This window comes from Heteronotia binoei, unplaced genomic scaffold, assembly GCF_032191835.1.
Source record: "Heteronotia binoei isolate CCM8104 ecotype False Entrance Well unplaced genomic scaffold, APGP_CSIRO_Hbin_v1 ptg000323l, whole genome shotgun sequence".
NCBI lineage: Eukaryota > Metazoa > Chordata > Lepidosauria > Squamata > Gekkonidae > Heteronotia > Heteronotia binoei.
Window position 1 is genome coordinate 554,720 of NW_026800017.1, and position 21,949 is coordinate 576,668.

General features: G+C 43.4%; 1 protein-coding gene across 3 annotated transcripts in view; it reads left to right on the forward strand.

Moving 5' to 3' along the window:
* LOC132590589 (mitogen-activated protein kinase kinase kinase 7) overlaps window positions 1-8,919 on the forward strand; it is a 37,683-nt gene extending 28,764 nt beyond the window's left edge. For all 3 annotated transcript variants that reach the window (XM_060263532.1, XM_060263533.1, XM_060263534.1), the window contains 4 exons: window positions 4,714-4,828; window positions 6,170-6,231; window positions 7,170-7,285; window positions 8,366-8,919. In XM_060263532.1, coding sequence (XP_060119515.1) covers window positions 4,714-4,828; window positions 6,170-6,231; window positions 7,170-7,285; window positions 8,366-8,546 — 474 coding nt within the window. In that variant the 3' untranslated portion in view covers window positions 8,547-8,919. The remainder of the gene's footprint in view (window positions 1-4,713; window positions 4,829-6,169; window positions 6,232-7,169; window positions 7,286-8,365) is intronic.
* Window positions 8,920-21,949: the final 13,030 nt, after the last annotated feature.

Sequence of the window (21,949 nt, forward strand, 5' to 3'; positions counted from 1 at the left end):
CCCGGGTTCTTCCCTGCTTCCCCTTCTCTCTCCGTGGCCCCATTTTCACTGCTGCTGCTCCCCCCAGGCTCTTCCCACCCTCAAGAGCGTAAGAGCAAGTGAGCTGGGGCCAGGCAGTTGGCCGCTGGAAAAAGTAACCAAGCCTCCACACACCCCCACCCAAAATTTTATGTCCTGGGCCCCCCCACCCAGAAATTTCTGGCTACGGGGAAACAATGGGGAGGGGTCCGGTGAAGAGGGAAGCAGACTAAGCGACAGGGAGAGTGGATGGATGAAGGGGAAAGCTATGGGGAGGAAGCGAGGCACGTAAACTGAGGGAAAGGGGCCAACGGAGGAAGAGGCAAACTAGCCGCAGGGGGAAACTGGGGTGGGGGGAAAGCTGGCCCAGGGCCCATAGAGGCATGGGGGCCCATAAGCAAGTGCCTTATTTGCCTAATTGTTAATCCAGCCCTGCAGCAGGATGACCAGGATTGTTTCAGGCCTAAAACCAGATTGAAAAGGATCTAAACAATTGGCTTAATACAAAAAAGCTTGAAGTTGTCCAGCTACCATCCATTTCTTGCTTAAGAATGGGATATTTGAGACTGGTCAATAGTTTTTGCAATCTCCTAGGTCCAGGATTGGCTTCTTTAGAAGTGGATGCCTATTTCACACTAAGGCAACTATTCCCCCCCCCACATACCCACACAAAGGCCTCACCTACCTCTCAAACCCAGTAAACTACCCATACACACACTTGAAGCCTGGAAGGGCAAAAGTCACACAAGGAAGTGGTAAGCTTAAAACCTCCAAGGATCCTGACTATATCCAGTCTGTTCAGTTGTTTGAGATACTCCTCAACTTATTCAGTCTCAGCAACCTGTTCCCAGCTGACGCCATCATTGCTAATATAGAATTCAAGTTGGAATGGATGTGAAAGGTTTTATCTGCAAAGTGCTGAGTGAAATGGTCACAGCAAGCTACCGAGTAGTCTACCTCCTCTTGCAGGCTAGATTCAACAGTGCCATTTCCATACACTGTACAGGCACAATGCTGTGCCTGGAGTAAGGCTTCTGACTGTATGTATATCAATCTAGTGTATTTTGTCCCATCTTCCTCCAAGGTGCTCTGGATGGTGTACATGGTTCTTCACCTTCAAACAATATAGGGACAGGGAAGAGTAAGGCCATCTGATTCAATGGATAGCTTTTCTTTGCATTAGTGATAAACCACCTTCATTTTTCCAGGGGACTGCACGCAGTCATAAACCTGTATACTTACAGCCAAGTCGGCTAAATTTGAGGATATTTAATCTGTGAGTGTAGCTGTGAACAGGCAAGACAGATTTTTCTACAAACATGAATAGCCTAGGTTTGCAGGAAAATGTGGAGATATATAGATACACACACACACACACACACATGCTTGCATGCATACATACATACAAACACACACATTGGAGGGGGTTTAAAAAACCTAAAATGATAAAGCACCTGTAGCTTCAAGCAGTGGATTCCTTCAGAGGCTGTTGCTAGGCAACTTCAGTATTCCATGCTTTGTTCTGTCAGTAAAAGGCAGGGCAAGGGTGCAGGGTCCTCTCCAGGCCTATTTTGTCCTTTGAGGGAGGATTTTTTGGGGCCGTGGCCAGGCCAGGTAGGGTTTCCAGCTCTAGGTTGGGAATTTTGTGGTGGAGTCCGAGGAGGGCAGGATTTGGGGAAGGGAGAGGCCTCAGCCAGATGTTATACCATAGCCAGATTCAAAAAGGCCTCTGACCACCTGGAAGAGTGTCATATCCCAAACATAGTTTAGTACCATCCTTCTTCTACAGGGGACAGATCTGTGTTGTCTGGAGTTCAGTTGCAATTCTGGGAAAATTCCAGGTTCCACCTGGGGGTTGGTAAATCCAGGCTTGGCAACAGCTAGGGTTGCCAACTTCCCAGGGGCATAGAGATCAACTGGAATTATAACTGCTTTCTAGATGACAGAAATCCATTTATCTTAAGAACATTGCTGCTCTGGAGCATTATACCCTGCTGAGGTTGCTTCCCTTCCCAAACCGCCCCCCCCCTCCGCCCCAATACACATGGCTCTACCCCAAATCTGGAATTTCCCAACCTGGAACTCACTACACTAAGGTAGGAAACTGATTGCTACAGTTGGGAGATCCACTATGATTCCAGGATCCATTGCGATTCTTCAGGTCCTACCTGAGGGTTGGCAACCCTCGAAAGACAGGAGGAAGAAAGAAAAGAGGAGATGCTCTGGGGGCTTTCAGGAAAGGGAAAAAAGAAATGGTAGGAGTAAATGAGATGCTTCCAACAAATCCCTGCAGGCACCCACTTGTAAGCCAAAATGCCCTCAAAATGAGGATGGGGAATTGTCAGGTGGGCACCTGGCTTAATCAGGATCTTTTACCTGTGTATACAGGATTCCACATCCAGAAATTAATGCTTAAAATATTAGGGACTCTAAGTAAAACAATTAAAATTTATTCCAGAAAATATAGGCTTACATACAAGATAAAATACTCATAAAATCATTCCTACAGTCCTAAGAAAAATAGAGAGAGAGATAGAGACAACACATGGATAGACAAACAGGGTAATAATTACCTATCGTAGTCTTCAAGGAAGGCTCCAATGGCGACGAAAGAGGACAGGGAAAATGGGACCCTCAACTGGCCAAGATCGGGGATGGATCTAGACAGCGGAGATAGGGTACGGCTAGATTCACACCTGAGTGGAGGTGCGTCAGAGGTTAAATAGACTACCTTGGACCCTCAGAAGATGGGAGGTATGGGGGAGGAAAAAGGGGAGGCTCTGCAATGACCATAAGGGCCAGACTTCTGCAGTAGCCAATAGCAGGTTAATTGGTGGCACCTAATTGGGTGCCCAATGAACAAGCTTGGGCCTGGGTTACCTGATTGGCTGAACAGGTAACCATGGGTCAAGGGGGAGGCTCCAGACTGACACTTGGGGAGAGGAATGGGAGAAATTACTGGGTGGAGGGGTGCTTAAGATTATTATACTTATCTAAAAAGGCGACAATAGATGGCCAAATTACTACCTAGGTAACACCTGGTTTGCTCTGGTTGAAGATGGTCTTCTTCTTCAGTGTTCTTCTTGCCACCAGTCTTTGTCCTGGGTTCTGTTGGACAAATGCTTTGGTGGTTCGGCAGGGTCCACACCTGGATAAGCTTGATGGCTCCATGGGTGGGTAACATCTGTTGCGTACGTGTGCTTCCCATTGTGCTAAAATGGAGTCTTGGCACTGCTGGAAGATAGCAGGTATTAGCCTCCCAAAGTGGATTGTATGGTCAAGGCTGAAAACCGCATGGCCTGGATAGCTCCTAACAGCGCACTTTCTTCCACTCCAAGACAGAGATGGCGTTCGCCCGAAGCGACTGAAAACCATCCATTCTCCTTGCTGGCGCTCTTCCAGAGACATGGAGCGCTGCTTTAGCGTTGTGGCTGTTAGTACTCATAAGTCCTTTCCAGTCTGGTAGGCAAACCCACGTCCTTCTGGCAGATGTGTGAGAGCTCTGTCTCCAGGCACTCTGGCAACCAGACGGGTGACTACGGTGTTCTGGAAATTAGGGGCATTTCCTTACACACTTGTCAGTGTATAATCTGGATACACTCTTTTAGTCTATAAAAAGGAACTGTGGGATGTAGAGAGCAGGTCTGCAAGTCTTTCTCTGTAGTATTGCTCCACATTTTTCACCTTTACCTTGTTGTACATGTATTACCATGTACAACATATTTTACAAATCTCATGGTATTAGACTTTGGAATGTCAGTTTTGTTACAAAGCAAGTACTTGGAGTAAAGGTTCCATGCAAAAGATGCTTTGTAAAATATTTTAATCTAGAATAGTAAGCAGTGTGTACATGACAGATAGGAGTCTATCCATTTTTCAACATAAGGAAGAAGTCAGAAATCTCTCATTAGTCATTATGCTTTGGGCAGCAGGGGCTGGAATAGCAGAGGAAGCATCCCAATCTGTAGTGCCACACTAGCAGCTGTGCATGTGCATTTTACTCTGATTTATTTTGTGATGTCATAATTTTGTTTCAAGCACACAATTGTTTTGTAATATGAAATTATCTGTGCAGGTTTCTTTGATGTTGATCTTACTTTTTTTCCTGTGTTATATCTGAAGCAATGCTGGTCTGGAACTGTAGGAACCTAGACTGATTTCTGATAGATTTTTGCCACTGCAGACAATATAAATCTACTAAAGTGGGGCTTTTTTTAGCGGGAATGCACAGGAACGCAGTTCCAGCTGGCGTGGCATCAGGGGGTGTGGCCTAATGAGTTTCTGCTGGACTTTTTCTACAAAAAAAAAGCCCTGTACTAAAGTAACAATTTTTACCAAAGTTCTGCTTTCATGATTCAATACAGACTTAAGAACATCTCCCAGTTGACATTCCTGCTGTATCATTTGAAAATCACCACGTTAACTTCAAGCCCACAAGAAAAATGGTCGTGATCAAACTAGACTGTCACTTCAGTCAGATTGTTAAAAGCAGCTGGTACCGTTGCTTGATTTCAAACAATTTGAGATAATGTTAATTTCAAACATTTGGGAGTAACAACTTTTATAGAATAGTTAATAGTAAATGACTATAGCAGAACAATTTAAAAAGTGCTCAAAAATATTTTCCTGTTTGGGGGTGGGGAGATAGCTGTGGCATCATCCAAATAACAGCTGGTTTAAAATGTTTTCTTACAGGAAAGCAGAAACAGCAGTAGATCATCTAGTCCTAGTGTGAGAATGATCACTACCTCGGGACCAACCTCTGAAAAGCCAGCTCGTAGTCTTCCATGGACACCTGATGACTCTGCAGGTAAGTTCTTGCGGTTGCTGGGGGTTTTCATCAATAATTTGATGGTTTATGTTAAGCAGGTATGTGTAACTCGAAAGTTAAAAAGTTTAAAACTCTTAGTGCCTCTTGCTTGCTTGCCTGCCCAACCTCCAGAACATGATCCAGCATCAGGAGCAGCTGGAGGAGGAACTCGTCACGCTCGGACCTCCCTCTCTTACTGCTGTGGAAGGCAAACAAATATCAGCAGCCGCATCAGGAGCTCTATTGCTTTCTCTCCCTCCTTCGAGTCCATAATAAAATGGGCACACAGTGGTGGGGGATGGCAGTCACCTTTACCTTGTTGTACATGTATTACCATGTACAACATATTTTACAAATCTCATGGTATTAGACTTTGGAATGTCAGTTTTGTTACAAAGCAAGTACTTGGAGTAAAGGTTCCATGCAAAAGATGCTTTGTAAAATATTTTAATCTAGAATAGTAAGCAGTGTGTACATGACAGATAGGATGGATATCTTTGTACGACCTTAAGACTTAAAGGGGCAAGACTTCTCACTGAAACAATTGCTGATATCGACCTAGAGCAGAGGGTAGAATTTATGAGACTACCAGTGCAATATGAAAAAGTTACTTAAGTTTTATAGGTAGAAACTGACCAGAATGAAGTCCAGTCCACTCCATGGGCCTTCCTATGTTTTTTCATACAACAGTAACCCACCCTAGGAGTCTGTCCTTGTATACAGTGTTCTGTAATAATAAGATAATATTTTGTAAATAGGTTTGGAAAATTAGACATTGAAACAGACTAACCTGGGGGAACAACTTACACCGGTAGCACACAGGTTATTGTCATAGGCCAACAAATATTGTTTTGCTTAATTCATTAGAGGTTAATATCCTTCTGCCTGACTCCATAGAGTTTTTGGGATAGCATAGAATAACAATACAACACAATATCAAGTTAGTTGTTAACCATCTTAAAAGTTATTTCTTTAAAAAGCAAATCAGCATTTTGGCTATTTCAGATATTAAAATTCAATTCAGACATCTACTGGAATAAAAATACAGAGACCCTTCACACAATGAACCTGACTTGGTTACATTTCCAGTACTTAGCTGTTCTGTGTGGTTGATCAGTGATAAACTGCTTTATTGCATGACCAGTTGATGTAGGCCATTAGGTTTTTCCATGTATATACAGGAAGAAGTAAGCAAATGCCACACAAAACTTAATCATCTCAAAGTATCCTTTACAACCTCTTAATGAAATCATTGTTAAAGTGGGCTCTTGCAAAGATTCAGCATGTTTAAGATCACTTTGAATAGTTGAAGCTCAGACTATATGTGTATTTTCATAACAGATACGAATGGGTCTGATAACTCCATCCCAATGGCATATCTTACATTAGACCACCAGTTGCAGGTAAACCACTGTGTATTTTATTTATATGCTATGCTATTTTGGTCATTTCTTTGAAGGGAGCTATCGGTTTGTTATACTTGCCTCTTTTTATGACTGTGTTTGAGGATCAGCAGTACTGCAGTACTGTGGTCTGAACCCTCTGCTCACGACCTGAGTTTGATTCCAGCGGAAGCTGGATTCAGGTAGCCGGCCCAAGGTTGACTCAGCCTTCCATCCTTCCGAGGTCAGTAAAATGAGTACCCAGACTGGGGAGGGCAATGGTAAACCACCCCGTAAAAAGTCTGCCGTGAAAATGTTGTGAAAGGGACATCACCCCAGAGTCGGAAACGACTGGTGCTTGCACAGGGGACCTTTCCTTTTTTTTTCCTTGAGGGGGGGAAAGATGCTTGGTTGACCCTGTTTGATGTAAGGACAAGATGTAGAAACTGTAGTCCCCAATATTTATATCTGATTCTATTAATCTGATGCTATGATTAGCAGTTCTGATACAGCAGCTTAGACAATCAAGTGGTAGTTCATCTGGATGTCTTCAGAAGTGCATCTTATTTGGGGGCCCTTGTTTAGCACCGATGAAATAGCCAACTACCAATGCCTTTGCTTTAATACTCCTGTGGCCTGGGGGAGTCAAGATGCCCATCCTGAAACACTTCGCTCAGGAATGAAGGGTCCTTATTGCTCTGTTTGTTTGCCAGCATATAGTTGTTCTGCAGGTTATTTTTATTTATACATCTCAATATACTATGAGTGAAATTCATTCTTTGTGACAAAGATTTTCTTTTAGCAAGACAGGCAAATGTTGGTATGATATCATGGTTTTCCAGGGCATAGGATAATCAGTTTTGGAAAACTGATATAAAACCACTTCAGGCAAAATTTGACAACCTACATGCTTGAAATATCCCATTATTTGTTTCTAACGTGTCTGATATTATTTTCAGCCTCTAGCACCATGCCCAAACTCAAAAGAATCTATGGCTGTGTTTGAACAACATTGTAAAATGGCACAAGAGTACATGAAAGTTCAGACAGAAATTGCACTGCTGTTGCAAAGAAAGTAAGTAAAATGTGTTCTCATAAGTGGGGGTAGCCTTATGACTGGTATAATCTTTGTCCAGTAAAGCTTGACATACAGCTGTAACTTCATGAAGAAGTGATTGCCCTTCTGGAGTCCATGATGACTGATTAATATCAGTGTATCTAATCTCAACATGGCCCCATCTGTGGATACTTAGATTGGGGCCATGGACAGAAGGCAGAGCTTTCTACAAATCTGAGAAAAGCCTCAGGTTTGCAGAAGAATATGAAATCTCATGAATAGAAATTGCAGGTTAAAACCCCACAAAATGAAGAAAGCAGTGCCTATACCTTTCAGAAACAAATGCCTTCAGTAGCCAATACTAAGCAACCACAATAGTACTGCCAGCCTTCAAGCTTTGGTTTCCATCAGGAAAAGGTGCAGAGCGAAGGGGCAGAGCCTGTTTTAGCTTTTGAGAGAGGACCAAGCTGCAGCAAATCACCTGTCAACTTGCATGACTCACCCAGTCCTAGCTGCTCACTGTTGTTTAATAGCAGCTTAAAAGCCATTGTGGTGAGTGGTTAGAGTTTCTGACTAGGATCAGAGAGACTCTGCTGTAGAAGCTCACTGGGTGACTTTGAACCAGTCACATATTCTAAGCATAACCTACCCTATAGGATGGTTGTGAAAATTAAATGGAGGAGAGGATAGTGTAAACTGCTTTGAGTTCCTATTGTGGAGAAAGGCGAGATATCAATTATATATCAGCTATAACAAGTATAGTTGAAGATGGGAGACAAATAAAAGGTGAAGTCATTGATACGGAAGGAAAGAAGGAAGCTGAGAAGAGTGGGGCTATGGGGACTTCCATAAGGAGAGAAAGAGTAGATAATTGTGGGGGATAGAGATAAGAATATGGATCTGCCAGCTAGAAGGTCACTATTCATTGGCTGCTATGATCCCCTAGTCAGTGCAAGGTTTCCTGATGTTCTCTTCATGTCTTGCTGAAGCATGGTGCATTACATTAATGAGTAATTATTAAAAGATTGCTTCTAGCTGTTTGTCAGATATGTAAATCATGGAATTTTCTAATTCTAATTTCAACCATTTTTGTTTCAGGCAGGAACTAATAGCGGAACTGGACCAGGATGAAAAAGACCAGCAAAACACATCACGTCTGGTGCAAGAACATAAAAAGCTTTTAGATGAGAACAAAAGCCTTTCCACGTACTACCAGCAATGCAAAAAACAATTAGAAGTCATCCGAAATCAGCAACAAAAACGTCAAGGGACATCATGATTCAGTGGGACTTCAAATTGGCAATGATGCACAGAAAACTTTTTTCTTTTTTAAAAAATATCCTATAATACGACAATTCCTGAGTGTTTCCTTATTGGTGTGGGCTGAATGTGTACTTATCTGCTGCTCTTCCAGCATCAGTTCAATATCCTTTTTATTTGGTTGAACATTGAGTTGTTTGAGAAGGGTGAAAGCAGAAACCTGAATGATCAGCAGCACTAAATATAAAGCAAAACGCAATGAACTCTGGCTGTTTGCATGCCCTTGTGTGATGGCTAGCCTTAAAAAAGTGACTTAAGTCGCTGCTACATTGTAAGATCCTTTGGTGTTAATGCAATAAGAGCAATGTAGAAATCTTCCAGTTTTTTAGAAAGTTCTTGTTTGTTTTTCTTCTATGTCAGGCCATTGGCAAGATTTGGTCGGGAGGGAGGGGAATTCCACAAGCAAGAAGTGATCATGTCTGAACAACATTTCCCCTTTTGAATAGATTCTTCTTCCACATCGAAATAAATGGAAATCTAAGCTGATTTACTTCATTTATATCCCACCTTTCTTCCCAATGGGGACTCAAGGTGCCTTACGTACTTCTCCCTTTTCTCCCTCAAAACAACCCTGTGAGGTATGTTAGGTCCAAGGTCACCCAGCAGGGTTCCGAACCTCGCTTTCCCAAATCCTAGTCTGACACTAACCACTACACCATGCTGGCTCTGTGCTATTATGTTGGATAATTTTGTGCATGGACTAAAATTCTTGTAACTTCGTATTCCTTCTTTTAAAAAAAAACCCTGCATTTTTTTCATTTTGAGGTGCAAGGAAATGGGGATAATATGGTAAACATTTATTCAGGTCATGTGAGCAGACTGGCCCTAAAGATTGATGAAGCAATTAGGGCTCTTACATACAAGAGATTGTTTTTAAAAATGGCCTCTCTGTGTCTTACAGTTCCCACCATGTAACACAGATATATTCTTTGAAATCTCATGGCATTAAAGGAGAGAGAATATAGCTCCAGACACTTTTCTCCCCAGTCCTGCTGTACACCTATCCAGTCTCAGTTGCTGTAGCAACCAGCATTTTAGGTGTATAGTACAGCATATGCAGGAGGGAGTAGAGAATAGCTGCTGGTAGAAAGACCCTTTCTCTGTTCTCTCCCACTGTAATTGGAAGATGTAAAGAAATTTGCCTGGGTTGTGGTTTAACGGTATCTTTTTTGGAAGAAATGAGGATATTGTTAGGGTTTTTCTCCAAAATTAAAATCTGATAGTGAGCCACAGAAAATACATTATGAATACTAGTTAGTTCTTCTGCTGTCATTTTTTTTTTCACAAGAATGTGGCTTACAATCCAAAGAGTGTCCTCAGGCATGACTGTGCTTACATCTGCCCCATGGGGTTACTTTACTGAGAATAACAGGCCTCCTTATTATGATCTCTGAATGTGCTTTTCAAACTACTTCAGATTTGGTTTTCTACATACATTCAAGGTTTGCTGCTTTGGAATCACAGAATAAAATGGCTGCCATGCTTGAAAAATGCATAGAATGCTTGCAGATGCAGGAATACAATAACAAAGCAGGGAATGTATGTATTGTGTAAGTGCTTGGAAACATTGAGATAAATCTTGAGATAGTACAGATGGGAAAGATATGTCTCCATCATGGTTTTACCACATAGGCTCATTTATGTAAATTCTTTTAAAAACCCCAATATCCATGGTTTAAAAAGTCTGAAAGGAATACATGCAATTCCACACTTCTCTTCCATTTCCATAATTCTGTGGGAAGAAATAATGATTTTTTTTTAGCACTGACTAGTGGTGTGAATTGTCATACTGAGTGTATTTGATAACATACAATATGCTTTCAGTGCTACCTGAGATAAGAAGCCTGTACTGACAAACTTAAGACTGTGTTCAGTTTGGTTTACTCCTAGGGAAGAGTGTACAGGATTGCAGCCTTTGTATGGTCATATGTTTTTAAGTACTTGCAAAAGTTTCAAGTTATTGAAAAACAACCTTTTCCTAAAAGATAGCTGACTCATCAAAATATATGTTAAAGCCGTTGAGTCGATAGACTTGCCCATTTTTTCAGGATCATATTGCAAAAACAGCCACCCGTTTAGATACTTCTTAAAACTGATACAGCTATTCCATGTAACTAGCCAGGTGGAATGGTTGCATTCTTCTCCCTTCCCCCCCCCCAAAAAAATCCATTTGTCTGCATGAACCACTGCAAAACATTTGCAAAGGCATGGAAGAAACATGGTGATTTCCAGTTGCTATGGCGAGCCACTGTGCATGAATGGTCTTTCATGTGAAATACGGCCTTATAAGCTAGCTTGTTCAGGAGCCATTCCAGAGTGTTGAGAACTCCCTTGCATTAATCTCCAAATTTGACCCTTGCCTTTTTTTTTTAAACGTCTTGGATTTTGCTGACTTGTGCACAACGTTTATCGAAGCTAAAGGTCTGTGTTCTGAAAACAGTCTTTTCAACTTTGAAATAAATCTATTCTTGGCAAGTTCTGAGAGTTAAAAGCCATCTCATTTTGTTTAAATAAAGAGAGGGCTATAATTCCTGAAACCTTAGCAGATAATTTGATTAGTTAGCTGAAATTGATACTGGGATCAACTTAAGGGCACACATATTTATAGCGAAATGTAATTGGCAGGGAAAATAACTATAGTATTAGGAATAGCACAAGTTATCTAAAGCACTGCTATTTGCATACATCTGTCAGATTAGCCAGATGGGATGTGGTACACCCACATTTCTCAGCCGGTTCTACCATGAGAATGCAGAGCAGTGTGAAGAGTGCTAACATGTCATTGCAGCCTATGCATGTGAAAAGTTAAATCCAAGAACCAATGGCAATCCTGTTCCAGTGTGCTGTGGAATAAATGTTAATTACTACATTTTGTAGGTAACTGCAGGTATAACACTTTCCAGGTAATGGCATAAATTATTTTACTCAACAGTACAGAAGGAACTGTGCTGTGTCATAAGACATGGAGAGGGTCAGGATTGGTTAAGGGTATGATTGCTCACTTACCAGAGTGACTCTATTGCTAGCACAAAACAGCATTAGAGTTTAAGGAGATTTGCAGTCTGCTGAAGTGGGAATTCTGGAAGGCTTAGCTGGCAAGTTGTGCTTAATATTCTTGAGCTCAGCAGGGGTAAATGTAGAGCACATACATGTAGACCAAGCTTGTCCAACCTTTGGCCCAGGATTGATTTGAATGTGGCCCCAACACGAACTCATAAACTTTCTTAAAACAGCACCTGGAACTGGGTGCTGCAGTGGCAGCAAATCCTGAGACTGAGGCTACATCTGGTTGCATTTTTCTCCTGCCACCAGAGAGAGCGCCAGAGCTGATTCAGAGCATGTGTGTGTGAGTGCTCTTCCTTTGCTCCTGGGCGCTCTCCAGCTCTTCTTGCTCTGTCCCCTCTGGATCTCCCACCCAGGACAAAGAGACCTAGGCTGTGCTCTGGAGGTATCGGGTGGCTGTGGGCCCATCTCTGGAAAAGTTGGGAAGTAGCAGAGCCAGCCTCCCAAGCTCCTGGGTAGGCGGGTGGGGTGGGAGTTTTCCCTGTCGGGGCTGCTGGCCTCTCTGTGAGGGTTGGAGGTGGGGTGTGTGTGGTGGAGCTGGGCTTGCTGTCCCCAAAATGGAGATGCTCCACTGCCTCAGGTGGATTCTGTTGCATCCGCCCTCCATCTCTTCAATGTGGGAGTTCCAGAATCCCCTTACCCTTCTCTGTAGCTGGGACTGGAAAAGAAACACACAGAAACAGGTGGTGTCCCCCCAAAGTCTCTGGAGAGAGAGGATTTTTAAAAAGCATGTAGGGAAAAAAGTCCTGCTTTAAAAACAAATCAAAGGAAACCACCCACCCACCCCTTTTTTTTCTTGCTCCTGAGAGTCTTCTGCTCTCAGGACAGCTTTAAAAGCCAGCCTGTGTATGTCAACAAAAAGCAAGCTTCCATTGGGAAGCAGGGGCTGGTGTGAAAAAAAAATTGCCTACTCCCTCCCCTCTCCTCTACTCCAAGCCCCTGAGAGAGGGCATGCAGAGGGAGCAATGATTTCCCTTCCCCCTCTGTTGGAAATTTAGAGGCATGGTTTGGAACAGAGCAAAACAAATGTCTCTTCCACCCAACACCATAGTTACCCCCTCTGCAGCCTCAGTTCCCGCAGCCCCCTCTGAACCCTGCATTTGTATCACTGTTGGTGCTAAGCAGACAATGCTGGATTAAATTGGGCTGGGAGAATGACAAATCAGGAAGGAGGAGGAGAAAAGCCCGAGTCCCTCACAGACTGCCTCACACCTTCAAATGAGCAGTTTGCTCCTCCTTTTGTTTCTGCTAACCAAAGTACTCATAAATACTTTGTGTAAGGAGACCATTCTTACCTATGCGAAAGAAACAAACATAGTGCAGAGAGGAGCATGCAGCTACAGAATTTGGGATCAGGCAAAGGAAACCAAACAAACTATTTTCTCTGGAAAGCAAAGGACATTTAAAGGTTATTTGCTTGTTGTGCTTGAAACTTAAGTTCCTTCACGGCTCTGCTCTCCATTTCTCAATGATCATTCTTAAAGGAAACAAGAATCAGAAAGCATCTTCCTGAGAATGGGGAAGGAGGAGTTTGAGCAGTAGGTGGGCTATGCTGGCTGGGAGGGAAAGATTCAGCGTAGGGCTCCCTTATAACAACCACTCATGATGAGGAAGGCGGAGTGGTTGACCCCCCCCCCCCATTTTCTCCTGGATATATCCCCATTTGTTGGTGTAAAGTGCTGTCATAGTGGATCAGGCTCTCAAATGGGCAGTTTTAAGAGTAGGCGGGCTTTACACAACATTGACATTGAGGCCCGCCAAATACATTCTACTAGCAGTAGTGATGGCATTGCAACCTAGTTGAGCCTCTCTTATTTGCCAGCCAGCAGAGCCTGTTCCACATTTTCAGTGTTCCTATTCTGTGTGCAGCCTGCAGTAAGCCTCTCTGGACACCAGGTAAGAGAGTGAGAGCGGAGGGGGGGGTGATCTTGTGGAGGTTATTGTGGAGGTCACTATAGTTGTCTGGGCTTGTGGTGGGGCTTGCTGCAGTCCAGCCTGGTTCTTGTTTGCTTCTGGCAGGCACCATATTGGCACATTTTCTGATGTTAAGGGTTATTTTTCTTTTATTGTTGGGGTGGATGACTGAGGGAGCCTGGTAGTCTGCTGCTGTCTGCTGCTTACCCCAGGCTGGATCTTTCCCAGTCCTACTCCTGGCTTAGTGCATTGCCTGGCCTGGTTCCTGTTTCAGCTCTGAGCCATCTGCAGCAGAACTTGGAAGCAGAAAGGACATTAAGGCCTTGTGTTTCTGGGAGGGATAGGATTTTTTTTTTTTTACTGACCCCCCCCCCCCCTTTGTGTTTCACTGTGGTCTGGTCTGGGCCTTGTGGGGCCTATGTGGCATGGTTCCTGCTTCAGCTCTGGGCCATCTGCAGCAAAACTTGGAAGCAGAAAGGACATTAAGGCCCTGTGTTTCTGGGAGGGATGGAATGATTTTTTTATTGATCCCCCCCCTTCTGCTTATATGTGGTGGCAGATATTACGGAAATTATGCATGGACATTTTTTAGCTTATCATCAACTATCAATCTTCTTCGTGGTCTCTGTGCAGTCCCACACATGGGTCTTGCCGCAGGCAACGGATCCATACCTCGGAGTTCTAATAGCTCGCCTATAGCTTTTTTTGGCGCGCTTCCCTCCTGCTCTGGCGCGCTTCCTTTCCGCTGCCCGGACAACACCTACCTTGTTGCGCTCCTCTCTAGTTCGTCTGTTCCTGTCGGTATCGTATTCTTCTTTAAATTCTTTAAATCCTCTTATTCCTTTCCTCTTTTTGACCAGCAGCCTCCTCCAGGACCATTTAGCTGGCTAATCACCCATGTGTGGGACTGCACAGAGACCACGAAGAAGATAAACAGGTTGCTTACCTGTAACTGATGATCTTCGAGTGGTCATCTGTGCAGTCACACACGCCCACCCAGCCTTCCCCGCTGCTGGCCTCCTCTGCTTTATACTTACCTCTACTGAGTGTCAGTGGCGGCTGGAAGAAACTGAGTGGGAATGGCGCCTCCCCCTCGCTCCAGGCATGCACAGTCGGTGCCTGCTCCCCAGAGCGGGAGGGAAGCGCGCCAAAAAGCGCTATAGGCGAGCTATTAGAACTCCGAGGTACGGATCCGTTGCCTGTGGCAAGACCCATGTGTGTGACTGCACAGATGACCACTCGAAGATCATCAGTTACAGGTAAGCAACCTGTTTTTAGTGTTTGTGTATTTTATCTGCGGCCAAAGACATTTCTTCTTCTTCCAATATGGCCCAGGGAAGCCAAAAGGTTGGACACACCTGATGTAGACAAAAGTGTGAAAGGGTGACAAGAGTATGATATGCTGAACCTGCCCATTGCTCTTGTTCCTGCATATCTTTTCTTAGCCTGCCAGGATCCACTAGCAGAAGCAAGTCTCACAGGAGAGACGTTCATCGGAAGGCAGCGCAGAAAGAAAGGTGGTCAGAGGAGGGTCTGCACATCTCTTTTGTGCTTTTAAATCGCATTTGCCATCCCATGTGCATACAGCAAAGCCACAACACAGCTCTGCCAGTGTCATGTGAATGCTTTTTAAGCTGGAGCATTGCATGCCTCTGGTTTTGTAGTTTTCACTGCATTGCTGAAATTGTACTTAGCTCAATGATATAAACAGGGTCTGGACGGGTGAGAGAATAGAAATACAACTAGATTTTCTCATTCTTTTTTTTTCTTTTTCTTTTTCGCATTAAAAATGTGAACTACATAGGAAAGAACATGCTGAAATGTTGCTTCTGACAAAGTTGGAAACTGGGCTGGCTATCGTCTGCCTGGCCAAATAATAATGTAAGAACCATATTCACCAATAGTGTGGGAAAGTAACACAAGGTAAAATGAGGCTTGTTAGCTCAAAAGATACCCAGCAAAACTGTCAACAATCTATGTTGCTATTTCAACTTCTGACATCAATTCTAACCATGTGCTGTGTGGTTCATTTAGTGGTGATACACTAAAGCAACAAATCGCACTGGGAACTGTGTTGGCTGTGCCCCAAGAACAGTACTAAGAATTTATTTTTGTCTATAAATTAAGCAGATAAGAGGAGTGCAAACATGACCAAGATGCCATTTTTATACAAGATTCTGTCAACACCTGTGCTTTAAATGACAGCATAGTGCAACAGCTGAAGGTTAAGAAATTGCCTTTATGGAAGACCATCACATCTTATTCAGGATAGGCTTCCAGAATTTTAAGGTAGTCTGGATCTGTAATCAAGCTTTGTGACTTAAATCCTATAGGTATGTTTTCCACTGGATGATATCCTATAACCCAGCGACTTATCCCTTGATTACTCTGCCAAAGCCCTGTACTGAAAAGTACAGTGATGTGAAAGACATGACTGTGTCAAATTATCACTTGTTATTGCAGCTGATTGGTGGGCAGGAATAAGTGATTTTGCCGTAAGAAAAATATGGGCAAGGGAAATGTAGGTGGCTAAAGTTTACTTTATTTTTATTATTAAATAAAATATAAAATAAGGTTTAGGACAGTAAACTCTTACTGCAAACAGTGGTAAAAATAGAGGGCCCTGCATTGTGTCTACCAGTAGCTACCTTTCATCATACTTCAAATTAGAATATATATAAAGAATGGGAAGAGGGTCACACAAGCACACAAATAGCTATTTTTGTTTCCCAGTGACTATCTAGTGACAGTTGTGGATGGTCTTGCACTAAAACTGAAATGGAGATTGGAGAGAGAAAATTCAAGCTGTAACTCAAAAAATAGCATCCTGCCATTATGTTGTATGCAGGCTAGCCCTGTGTATCCCAGAAGGTAGATTTCTGTGGGGTATCCTTGCTCGTCTGCCACAGAAAAATTAAAGAGGAGTCCAGCAATAGCTTAAGTAACAAATGACATAGTTTACAGCATAAGGATTTGATAGTCAGAAGAACCACTGTTTAATGTTTTAGAGGACTCCTGTTTAATAGCATATATTTACCCATGGGATGAATCCTAGGTTTCCAGCCTGCATGCTGATGCTGTATGCTAATACATTATTATTGAAATGGGCTTGTGTATGAGACACACATGTCAAAAGCACCAATCCTTTTTTTAAGATTACTGCTCAATCTAAATTCTTACACTCTTAACCCACCAGCTATATGAATTTCAGCTCACTGTACCCCTATCCCTTTGTCTGAAGAAGTATGCATACATACGAAAGCTTACATTCTGAATAAGCCTCACTGGTCTTAAAGGTACTACTTGACTCCTACTTTTATCATGTAATGCAGTAACCCACAACAAATGTTCTTCAAATGGACTGCTATTCTGCAATTTAATCTTGGATAGAACAAAAATGGACACTTAATCCTGGCTGTTGCTGTCTGTCCTGTTTTCTCTCTCCAAATATGAAATGGTGTCCTGATCTAATTATTCCAGAACACCACCAAGAAAACTAGAAAGATACATGTTGATGGAAAGTAAACTCTTAAGTGTGCCTTGGTGAGAAGTTTGGAGACTGGGCTGTGAAGTTAACAGTTCCATTTCATTAATAAAGCCAGTTCCATTTCATTAATAAAGCCAGAGTGAATGTTGAATTATCTAGCTATTGCTGCCGATGACACTATTCCATTCTAAGTGGGTTGAGAACTGTATTCACACAATACTAATACAGATGTCTTTCCACTAGCAAACATATATTAGAGCTAAGAAATGGGGGGAAAGAATGAAGTCAGAACCTGACGGTCTGGGAGTCAGGCCAACATAACATCATCTCTTTGCTGAGAAAGTGTCTATGTGAGTGTCCAAATGGTTTTCCTGTAACAGGGATAACAGTAACAAGTGTCTAGTCTTATTGCCTTTGGCCGGGAGAGAGAGAAGCAGCAGCTGCTGCTGCTCCCACATACGTGTCAAAAGTTTAACATAACACACTTGCTGTGAAACACTGCAGTTGTTGTTTTCACATGAAAATAGACTGATCCATTATTTGCATTTTTTTTCTTTTCTCTGTTTTTCACTTGACTTATTTGGCTTTAAGGGCTTTCCCAAATAGTAAGGTCTGAAGTTTATTAATTATAATATATAGAATTGAGGAGTTATACAGTTAGGCTAGTGAATCTCTTGCCCTATCTGAGAACCCAATGATATTTGCTGATCATTACTGGTTAGCATTTACTTAATCAGTGGCTTAGGTATTTGATGTTGTAATCCAAAAGGCTTCATCTATGGCAAATGTTATTTAATTGTATATTTTTAGTACTTTACATATGCAATACAGGTTATGTATGCTGCTGAATTACACAGGTTTATCCTGAGGATACCAGATTAGAATACACTTGCCATCTAGAGAAATGACAGAAATCACAAATTAAACCTGGAACAAGTATTAATTTGTTAAAACTAGCAGTTTCCCAATGAGCACAAAAATCAATGTTAACATGGTGGCAAACAAATTCTGAAGATCTGGGCAGAGAACATCACATTACTATAAAGAAAGCAGATTGATAGCTTTGGATCACTTGGGCATATAAAATGGAAGAGGATGGCATACAGAAGCTCTTTGTGAACATGGCAGACATGAAAACTTTACCTATTTTATTTCTCTCCTTCCTTACCTTTCCTCCCAACCCTCCAAAGTTACTTAACCATTCCTATAGTACTAATTATAATTATCATATGGCATTGTGTATGGTATAGCCAGGGAAGCCAAAGATTGTCTGGCAGTTCAAACTCTTTTAGCATGATGTACCACTAGTTGGCAAGTTAGTCTTATTGGGGGGGGGGGGGAGCTGAGAGAGCTCTGAGAGCTGTGACTGACCAAAGGTCACCCAGCTGGCTTTATGTGGAAGAGTGGAGAATCAAACCCAGTTCTCCAGATTAGAGTCCACCTCTCTTAACCTCTACATCAGGCTGGCTCTTATAGTACTATCTATATATAGTTGAATGTACAGCACATTCTTAAACTGGTAACTGAAAGTTTAAATTTTGTTTCTGCTAAATATAAATGGAATATGTTCCTCCCATAGACAGCAAAAAAAAAACCCAAAAAACAAACTTTACCCCAAATATTTAGATATGTTAAAATAAGGGTTCTGTGATCAATGCCACTTTGATAAAATGTGCTGAGTTTAAAGCACTGTGGTATGACTGCGACATTTTTCCAACTGTAGTGATCCCACTAAGGCCCACTTCTCCCCCACATTGAGGCAATGTTGGTTTCCTACCAACTCAGGCAGGAAATATTTCACCAGTCACCATTTTAATGTGATTTTAAAATGCTGTTAGGGCCCAATCCTAATTGGTGGCCATTCTCCTGCACCGCCATTTTCAACTTCATCACAGGTTGTCTTTTTTAGGATACTAGTTTTTCAGCAGAAAATCTAGAAACTTCTATTGGGGATGAGGAACTTCAGCTCTCTTCTCGAGAGAAATAATTGAACGTACAGTGCATTCTTATACTGCTAACTCAAAATGTTGTCGTTGCTAAATATAAGTAAAATATGCTGTTCCCATATCTTCTTAGTATTTTTTTCCAGGTTTACCTTTTATCACTTTGTGGCCCTCCATTTCCCTTCCACCCAGAAATTGTGGCAACCCAAGTTTCCCTTTTTCTTAACTGGTGGATTATTGGCACCCCTTCCTTTAGCATTGCTACTCTTGATACAACCATTCCCTTTTAGGAGGGTCACTGGCACTAAAAAGCTCTGCCTTACACAATCTTGAACATGTCACCATATCTCTCTCTCTCGGCTTGACTTCGCGAATGAAGATTTAAGAAGGGTGCAGTAGTCCACGTCTGCTGCAGGCTCGCTGGTGGCTGACAAGACCAATGCGGGACAGGCAGATCCGGCCACAGTGGCTGCAGGGAAAAGTCTGATTTGGGGTTGGTGCTGTAGCAGTGCGATTCTTCCTCAATCTCCTTTTGTCCTCAAGACCAGCTATGCGTGCGTTCTCAAAGGAAGAGACAGCCTGGTGGATGGTGTGCCTCCATGTTTTGCGATCTGAGGCTAGGTCAGACCACTGGTGATGGTTGATGCGACAGGTGCCAAGAGATTTCTTCAAGGAGTCCTTGTACCTCTTCTTTGGTGCCCCTCTATTTCGATGGCCGGTGGAAAGTTCACCATACAGAGCAATCTTGGGAAGGCGGTGGTTTTCCATCCTAGAAATATGCCCTGCCCAGCGCAGCTGCATCTTCAACAGCAGTGCCTCGATGCTTGTAACCTCTGCCCTCTTGAGGACTTCAGTGTTGGTCACAAAGTCACTCCAGTGGATGTTGAGGATGGTGCGAAGGCAGCGCTGATGAAAGCGCTCAAGGAGTCGCAGGTGATGACGGTATAAAACCCACGATTCGGAGCCGTAGATGAGGGTTGTCATCACAACCGCTTTGTAAACATTGATCTTTATGCCTTTTTTCAGATGCTTGTTGCTCCACACTCTTTTGTGCAGTCGGCCATATGCACGGTTTGCCTTTGCCAGCCTGTTGTCAATCTCCTTGTCGATCTTGGCTTCTGAGGAGATGATGCACCCCAGGTAGCTGAACTGCTGGACTGTCTTCAGAACTGATTCACCCACAGTGATGCAGGGAGGGTGATAATCTTCCTGGGGTCCAGGCTGGTGGAGAACTTTTGTCTTCTTCAGACTAACTTCCAGGCCGAATAGCTTGGCAGCCTCTGCAAAGCAGGACGTCATATGCTGCAGAGCTGATATCGAGTGGGAGACGAGTGCAGCATCATCAGCAAACAGTAGCTCGCGGATAAGTTTTTCCATTGTCTTGGAGTGAGCCTTTAGTCGCCTCAGGTTGAACAGGCTGCCATCGGTGCGATAGCGGATGTAGACACCATCATCATCATCTAGATCTACTGTGGCTCTTTGAAGCATCATGCTAAAGAAGATCGTAAAGAGAGTTGGCGCGAGAACGCAGCCTTGCTTTACACCTGTGCCTATTGGGAAGGGCTCCGAGAGGTCGTTGCAGTGTCTGACTTGGCCTCGCTGGTCTTCATGTAGCTGGATGTTCATGCTGAGGAACCTTGGGGGACATCCTAAACGTTCCAAGATTTGCCACAGGCCTTTCCTGCTAACAGTATCAAAAGCTTTGGTAAGGTCGACAAAAGTCACATATAGACCCTTGTTCTGTTCCCTGCATTTCTCTTGGAGCTGCCTGAGAACAAATACCATGTCGGTGGTGCTCCTGTTAGCTCTGAAGCCGCACTGGCTCTCTGGGAGGAGTTCTTCTGCAATGGTGGGCACCAGTCTGTTCAGGAGTATTCTGGCAAGGATTTTGCCTGCGATGGAGAGCAGGGTTATCCCCCGGTAGTTGGAGCAGTCTGACTTTTCCCCTTTGTTCTTGTGTAGAGTGATGATGATTGCATCGCGAAAGTCCTGTGGTAGTTTGCCTTGTTCCCAGCAGGTGACAAGTACTTTGTGAAGTGTGCTATGTAGTACTGTGCCCCCATGCTTCCAGATCTCTGGTGGGATTCCATCAACTCCCGCTGCCTTGCCACTTTTCAGTTGCTTGATGGCTTTAACAGTCTCTTCTAGGGTGGGGATCTCATCCAACTCTGTTTTCACTGGTTGAAGTGGGGTGAGGTGGATTGCTGAATCTTGAACTACGCGGTTGGCACTGAAGAGAACCTGAAAATACTCCGACCACCGGTTCAGTATGGATGCCTTGTCTGTGAGGAGCACTTGGCCGTCTGCACTACGCAAGGGACTCTGAGCCTGATATGTTGGGCCATATACTGTCTTCAGGGCTTCGTAGAACCCTCTTAAATCACCAGTGTCTGCACACAGCTGGGTTCTCTCTGCAAGCTTGGTCCACCACTCGTTCTGAATGTCTCGAAGCTTGCGCTGGAGGTTGCTACATGCAGCGCGAAAGATTGCTTTTTTCCCGGGACAGGAGGGCTGAGCAAGATGTGCTTGGTAGGCAGATCTCTTTTTTGCTAGTAATTCTTGGATCTCTTGATTGTTCTCGTCAAACCAGTCCTTGTTCTTCCTTGTGGAGAACCCGAGGACTTCTTCAGAGATCGACAGGATGGTAGTTTTTAGGTGTTCCCAGAGTGCTTCTGGAGAAGGGTCTGTGGGGCAACTGGGGTCCTCAATTCTTGACTGGAGTTTTGCCTGGAAGGCAGCTTTAACTTCGGCTGACTGAAGGCTGCCAACCTGAAGCTTCCTCCGAGGGATACCTCCTCTCCTGGGTGTGGGTTTAAAGTGAAGACGGAGATTGCAGCGTACAAGACGATGATCCGTATGACATTCCGCACTGGGCATTACTCGGGTGTGTAAGACATCTCGAAGGTCTCTCTGGTGCACCAGAATGTAGTCGATAAGGTGCCAGTGCTTGGACCG